General features: G+C 28.1%; 1 protein-coding gene across 1 annotated transcript in view; it reads left to right on the top strand.

Moving 5' to 3' along the window:
- The window catches only part of LOC113374471 (luc7-like protein 3), a 16760-nt gene extending 10059 nt beyond the window's left edge, over window positions 1-6701 (top strand). Inside the window, 4 exon segments of the mRNA XM_026614506.1 lie at window positions 2365-2494; window positions 2496-2539; window positions 2657-2745; window positions 6649-6701. Of these exon segments, the coding sequence (XP_026470291.1) occupies window positions 2365-2494; window positions 2496-2539; window positions 2657-2745; window positions 6649-6701 (316 nt within the window).
- Window positions 6702-7571: the final 870 nt, after the last annotated feature.

Raw genomic sequence — 7571 nt, 5'->3', positions numbered from 1 at the left:
TACAAAAAACGTGATAACAGATATTATTTATGAATTTTAGTAAACAAATCTGAAGAAGTTTCACTTCAAAAAATTTAGAAGTTGCTTTTATGGCATGTGGGGTATCATTTAAAAGGTCTTGAAGAGTAGAATACGATTTTATATAAAAAACGTTGATAACAGATATTATTTATGAATTTTAGTAAACAAATCTAAAGAAGTTTCACTTCAAAAAGTTAAGAATGTGCTTTCATGGCATGTGGGGTATCATTTAGAAGGTCTTGAAGAGTAGATACTATTATATATATAAAAACGTGATAATAGATATTATTTATTGCTTTTTTTATGAATTTTAGTAAACGAATCTAAAGAAGTTTCACTTCAAAAAGTTTAGAATGTGCTTTTATGGCATATGGGGTATTGTATAAAAGGCTTGAAGAGTAAGAATACGATTTTATATATAAAAACGTGACAAGAGATATTATTTATTGCATTTTATATAAATTTTAGTGAATGAATCTAAAGAAGTTTTACTTCAAAAAGTTAAGAATGTGCTTTTATGGCATGTGGAAATCATTTAAAAGATCGTGAAGAGTAAAATACGATTTTATATATAAAAACGTGATAATAGATATTATTTATTGCATTTTTTATGAATTTTTTGTAAACTAATATAAAAAAGTAATTTTACTTCAAAATTAAGAATACGCTTTTATGGCATGTGGGGTATCATTTAAAAGGTCTTGAAGAGTAGAATACGATTCTATATAAAAACGTGATAATAGATATTTTTATTGCATTTTTTATTAGTTTTAGTAAACGAATCTAAAGAAGTTTCACTTCAAAAAATGTAGAAAGTGTTTTTTCTGGCATGTGAGGTATCATTTAAAAGGTCTTGAAGAGTAGAACACGATTTTATCAATAAAAACGCGATAACAGATATTATTTATGAATTTTTAGTAAACGAATATAAAGAAGTTTTACTTCAAAAATTTTAGAATGTGCTTTTACGGCATGTGGGGTATCATTTAAAAGGTCTTGAAGTGTAGAATACGATTTTATAAATAGAAACGTGATAATAGATATTGTTTATTGCATTTTTTATGAATTTTGGTAAACGAATCTAAAGAAGTTTTACTTCAAAAAATTTCTTGAAGAGTAGAATACGATTTTATGTATAAATACCTGATAATAGATATTATTTATCGCATCTTCTATGAATTTTAGTAAACGAATCTAAAGAAGTTTCACTTCAAAAAATGTAGTATGTGCTTTTATGACATGTGGGATATCATTTAAAAGGTCTTGAAGAGTAGAATACGATTTTATATATAAAAACGTGATAATAGATATTGTTTTATAGGTATATTTTATTGGTATATTGTTTAATAGGTATTGTTTATTGCATCTTTTATGAATTTTAGTAAACGAATCTAAAGAAGTTTCACTTCAAAAAGTTAAGAATGTGCTTTTATGGCATGTGGGGTATCATTTAAAAGGTCTTGAAGAGTAGAATACGATTTTATATATAAAAACGTGATAATAGATATTATTTATTGCATATTTTATGAATTTTAGTAAACGAATCTAAAGAAGTTTTACTTCAAAAAATTTAGAATGTGCTTTTAGGGCATGTGGGGTATCGTTTGAAAGGTCTTGAAGAAACAATCTGAAATATGTGATAAATTTCCATTTGCTGTAAAAATGTCACTTTTTCTTTAATTTTCAAGTTTGAGTCTAAAGAAGCTTTACTTCAAAATGAAAAATGATGGTGAGGTATATGTCTATATACGAGGTCTGTTCAAAAAGTACCCGGAATTTTCGTTTTTTCAAAAAAATATTTATTTATTCGTCTACATTAATGTGGTCCCCTTCAAAGTAGTCCCCCCCAGATATAATACACTTATGCCAGCGTTTTTTCCAATTTTCGAAGCACCCTTGATATTCACTTTTTGATATGTCCTTGAGCACTCTCAGCGATTTTCTTCAATCGAGGAAAACCGCCGTCCTTTCATGGGTCTCTTCAACTTTGGGAATAGGAAAAAGTCACACGGAGCCATATCTGGTGAATTTTTGCACTTTGCAACACTTTATTTCATTTTTTACGCAAAATTTAATACAAATTCTTTGACTTTTCAATTCTTCCATTGTAAAAATCGCCGAGCTCAGAAAAACACGTCGAACCTTAGCGACTACCACAGACAAAGTAAACAGTGAATATAGCTGAAAATTTCATCATACTTTAGGGGCATGTATACCAACACAATAAAAAAAAAATTTTGACAATCAGACACTCCAGACCCGCGAAATTTAATTATTAGTAATTCCGGGTACTTTTTGAACAGACCTCGTATGTATTTAATAATTATTATTTTTATTATTTAGATATGCTCGGCTTCGTGAAGCTGTTGAAGAATTGACTGAGGAGCGTAAAAAGGAGCGAGAGTCTCTAAGAGAGAAGAAAGAGAGAGAAGGAAACGAGATGAGGAAAAGGACACAAGAAGGCGAAAGGAAAGGAGAGGTCTAGAGAGAAGGAGAGAGATGATAGGAAAAGAGACAGGTAATAAATTATAATAATAATGTTATTGATAAATGTTAATTTTTGTTATTATGAGAGTTTTTGTTGAAGCCTTTTTTTGGGATTAATTTTATCGTGTTTATTATTTAGGTCTGATAGAGATGACAAGAAAAGGAATAATCGTGAGAAGCGTGATGACTACGAGAGAGAGAGGGACAGGAGTAGGAGAGATTACAAGTCTGAACGAAGTAAGTATCTAGTTTACCTAAACCTTTGTACAAATTACCTAATTCTACACACTTTTATTTTGATTTTAGTATACTAGTCTTAAGAAGTTTTACTTCAAAAAATTTTGATTGTGTTCTTATGACTTGTGGGGTATCATTTGAAAGGTCTTGAAGCATATAATACGATTTTATATATAAAAACGTGATGAATACGACCATGTTACAATATTATAACATTAAATTTTATTTTAAAGCATATTAAAATATTTTTAATGAGCTTTGAGTCATACTCTTTGAGTAGTACTCTACTTTGACATCAGTTTTGAGTCTTACTTTAAATTTTGTATCAAATACTAACCATTCACACCATTGTTTGTAAAAAATATACACTTTTATTCCATTCTTAGTATACTAGTCTAAAAAGTATTACTTCAAGAAATTTTGATTGTGTTTTTATAGCTTGTGGGGTATCATTTGAAAAGTCTTGAAGAGTATAATTCGATTTTATGAATAAAAACGTGATAAATAAGACCATGTTATAATATTGAAACAATATTGAATTTTATTTCAAAGCATATCAAAATGTTAAAGATTTGAGTCATATTAGTCATCACCTTTGAGTCTTACTTTAAATTTTGTATCAAATACTAACATTTACACCATGATTTGTAAAAAAAATATACCCTTTTATTCCATTTTTAGTATACTAGTCTAAAGAAGTTTTACTTCAAAAAAATTTATTGTGTTTTTACATCATCATTTTAAAGGTCTTGAAGAGTATAATACGATTTTATATATAAAAACGTAATAAATACGACCATGTTACAATATTGAAACAATATTAAATTTTATTTCAAAGCATATTAAAATGTTAAAGATTTGAGTCATATTGGTCATCAGCTTTGAGTCTTACTTTAAATTTTGTATCAAATACTAACATTCACACCATAATTTGTAAAAAAATATACACTTTTATTCTATTTTTAGTATACTAGTCTAAAGAAGTTTTACTTCAAAAAATTTTGATTGTGTTTTTATGGCATGTGGGGTATCATTTGAAAGGTGTTGAAGAGTGTAATACGATTTTATAAGTAAAAACGTGATTAATAAGACTATGTTACAATGTCAAAATATTAAATTTGATTTCAAAGCATATTACATTTTTTTAAATTAAAGTCATACTTATACATCAGTTTTTGAGGTTACTGTAAATTTGTCTCAAATACGATATGATTTGTAAAAAATATACGAGGTCTGTTCAAAAAGTACCCGGAATTACTAATAATTAAATTTCGCGGGTCTGGAGTGTCTGATTGTCAAAATTTTTTTTTTATTGTGTTGGTATACATGCCCCTAAAGTATGATGAAATTTTCAGCTATATTCACTGTTTACTTTGTCTGTGGTAGTCGCTAAGGTTCGACGTGTTTTTCTGAGCTCGGCGATTTTTACAATGTATGATGAAATTTTCAAAGAATTTGTATTAAATTTTGCGTAAAAATGAAATAGTGTTGCAAAGTGCAAAAATTCACCAGATATGGCTCCGTGTGACTTTTTCCTATTCCCAAAGTTGAAGAGACCCATGAAAGGACGGCGGTTTTCCTCGATTGAAGAAAATCGCTGAGAGTGCTCAAGGACATATCAAAAAGTGAATATCAAGGGTGCTTCGAACATTGGAAAAAACGCTGGCATAAGTGTATTATATCTGGGGGGGACTACTTTGAAGGGGACCACATTAATGTAGACGAATAAATAAATATTTTTTTGAAAAAACGAAAATTCCGGGTACTTTTTGAACAGACCTTGTACACTTTTATTCCATTTTTAGTACATTAGTCTGAAGAAGTTTTACTTCAAAATTGAAGAATTGAAAAGTCAAAGAATTTGTATTAAATTTTGCGTAAAAAATGAAATAGTGTTGCAAAGTGCAAAAATTCACCAGATATGGCTCCGTGTGACTTTTTCCTATTCCCAAAGTTGAAGAGACCCATGAAAGGACGGCGGTTTTCCTCGATTGAAGAAAATCGCTGAGAGTGCTCAAGGACATATCAAAAAGTGAATATCAAGGGTGCTTCGAAAATTGGAAAAAACGCTGGCATAAGTGTATTATATCTGGGGGGGGACTACTTTGAAGGGGACCACATTAATGTAGACGAATAAATAAATATTTTTTTGAAAAAACGAAAATTCCGGGTACTTTTTGAACAGACCTTGTACACTTTTATTCCATTTTTAGTACATTAGTCTGAAGAAGTTTTACTTCAAAAAATTTTAATAGTGTTTTTATAGCATATGGGTTGCTTTTGAAAGTCTTCAGGAGTAGTATGTGAATTATGTGATCAATTTAATCGTGGTAAGAAGTGTCAAGGGATTTTAAATTTTTAAGTTATTTCTAAAGAAGTTTTACTTCAAAAAGGTTATTCTTTATGCTTTAATGGCATGTGGGGTGTCGTTTGAAAGGTCTTGGTTTGAAATAGAATATGAATACCAATTTAAAATTTAAATATTTCAAAGTTTTATTTATAAAACTTTATTTTTTTACATTTTTGAACATAAACATTTTTGAAACATGAGCCAAAATGATTGAAAACGTAATTATGTTATAATTGAATTTGGGCATAATTATAATACATATAATAATATTAAATATACATAAATATGTTCAATCTTTTTTTGTATTTGTCATCAACAAGCTTAAAGAAGTTTTACTTCAAACAATTTGGAAACTGTTTTTATGGCATGTGGTGTATTATTTGAAAGGTTTTTGAGTGAAATATAAGTATTGAAATAAAATTTTGAATTATCTAAAAAAAAATTACTAAAACTTCACATTTTTATAAAAAAATATTGACTTTGAAAAAGTGAGGACTTCATAAATATTTGTAATGTGACTTGAGCATAAATATAATAGGCATAATAAATAAGAAATTCACAAATTTAAATTAATGATTAAATTGTTTTATGAATTTGTAGTAAATGAATCTAAAGAAGTTTTACTTCAAAACCTGTAGAATGAGCTTTTGATGGCATGTGGGGTATCGTTTGAAAGGTCTTGAGAATTAGAATACGATTTTCTAAATAAAAACATGATGCAAATTATTATTTACACTTATATTGCAATTTTTTATAAAATTACAGTAAATGAATCTAAAGAAGTTTCACTTCAAATATTTAAGATGTGTTTTTTTGGCATATGGGGTATCGTTTAAAAGGTCTTGAAGAATAGAATACGGTTTTATAAATAAAAATGTGAGAGATCTTATCATTTAAACGTTTATTGCATATTTTATGAGTTTTAGTAAACGAACCTAAAGAAGATTTACTTCAAAATATTTAGAACGTGTTTTTATGGCATGTGGGGTATCCTTTCTAAGGTCTTGAAGAGTAGAATACGATTTTATGAATAAACTCATGTTACATATTATTATTTACACTTTTATTGCTTTTTTATAAATTGTAGTAAACGAATCTAAAGAAGTTTTAATTCAAAAAAATAGTGTGTTTTGTTTAGGCATGTGGGGTATCATGTAAAAGGTCTTGGGAATTAGAATACGATTTTATAAATAAAAACACGATACAAACTATTATTTAAAAGACTATTAATTTAAACTATTATTTAAAGAAGTTTTACTTCAAAAAGTTAAAAATGTGCTTTTATGGCATGTGGGGTATCATTTAAAAGGTCTTGAAGAGTAGAATACGATTTCATAAATAAAAACGTAATAAATCTAATCATTTATACGTTTTTTGTATCTTTATAAATTTTAGTAAACGAATCTAAAGAAGTTTTACTTAAAAGTTTTGAATGGGCTTTTATGGCATGTTGGGTATCATTTCAAAGGTCTTGAGGACTAGAATACATCTAGTTTAATCAATAATTTAATATACATTTTTTTCATATTATTAATTTATTTTCTTTTCATCAGGTTCATCCCATCGAGAGCGTCATAGAAGTCGCAGCAAAACACGTCACCACTAAGAATCTCCTTCGTCTCCGTTGTTGTCCTCCTGTAGATACTCCAGCACCACTTCTTTTTCTTCTTTGCCGATTGCCTGGAACCTTCAAATTAACTTTAGTAAGAGACCCACCTACCAGGTAAGTGTCTGAAAACTGGTTTTACATCAGTTTTTGTTTTTTTTGTACTTTATTCATTACAGATTAAATCATATTCAGGTTAGTCTTTCCAAAACGTTTATATAAGGGTTTCTAATTGTTATAATTTAATTTTAAGCTAAGGATTGGGGGTGTAAGACTTTTGGTGCCAGCTTTCGTTTTCTTAATCCAACAGGGTAAAAGAAATTTAAAAACGTTTTTCTTGTGATAGAAATATTTAAAAGTTGTTGATAGTGATTTAGTACTACTTTGTGGTAGACCGTGTTTATAAAGTACTTTTATTTTTATTATACTTTATTAAGGTAAATTTAATTCTAATTAAATTTTACTAGCATCCACAAAGTAATTTTACTAAGTATTACTAATGCAATCTAGACACAATTTCTATTAAGGGTAACTCACTTTGCGTCGTTTTGTTTTGCGTTTTTTTTGCCTAATTAAAAATTTTCACACCATGTTTTCATAGGATTTGAACCATTTCTTTTGTTTTTTTTTCAATTGGAGACCGTTATGAAATTTTTTTTTGATGAAGAATTACAATAACTTTCTTCGAGCCAATGAACAAGGTGACTCTGACCAAATTTAAATCCAACAACATGTTTATATTGACAGTGATATACATTATTTTTAAATGGCAGTGAAAGGAGTTTTAAAGTCTCATTGTAGATAGAAAAATAAAAAACTACAAAATTATTTTACGTTGAAAATGAAGCACAGTTTTTAAACAGTTTTAGA

This window comes from Ctenocephalides felis, unplaced genomic scaffold, assembly GCF_003426905.1.
Source record: "Ctenocephalides felis isolate EL2017-DRISC unplaced genomic scaffold, ASM342690v1 CF-g0.4_SCAFFOLD_01833, whole genome shotgun sequence".
Classification (NCBI taxonomy): domain Eukaryota; kingdom Metazoa; phylum Arthropoda; class Insecta; order Siphonaptera; family Pulicidae; genus Ctenocephalides; species Ctenocephalides felis.
This window is presented reverse-complemented; position numbering and strand designations above follow the sequence as displayed.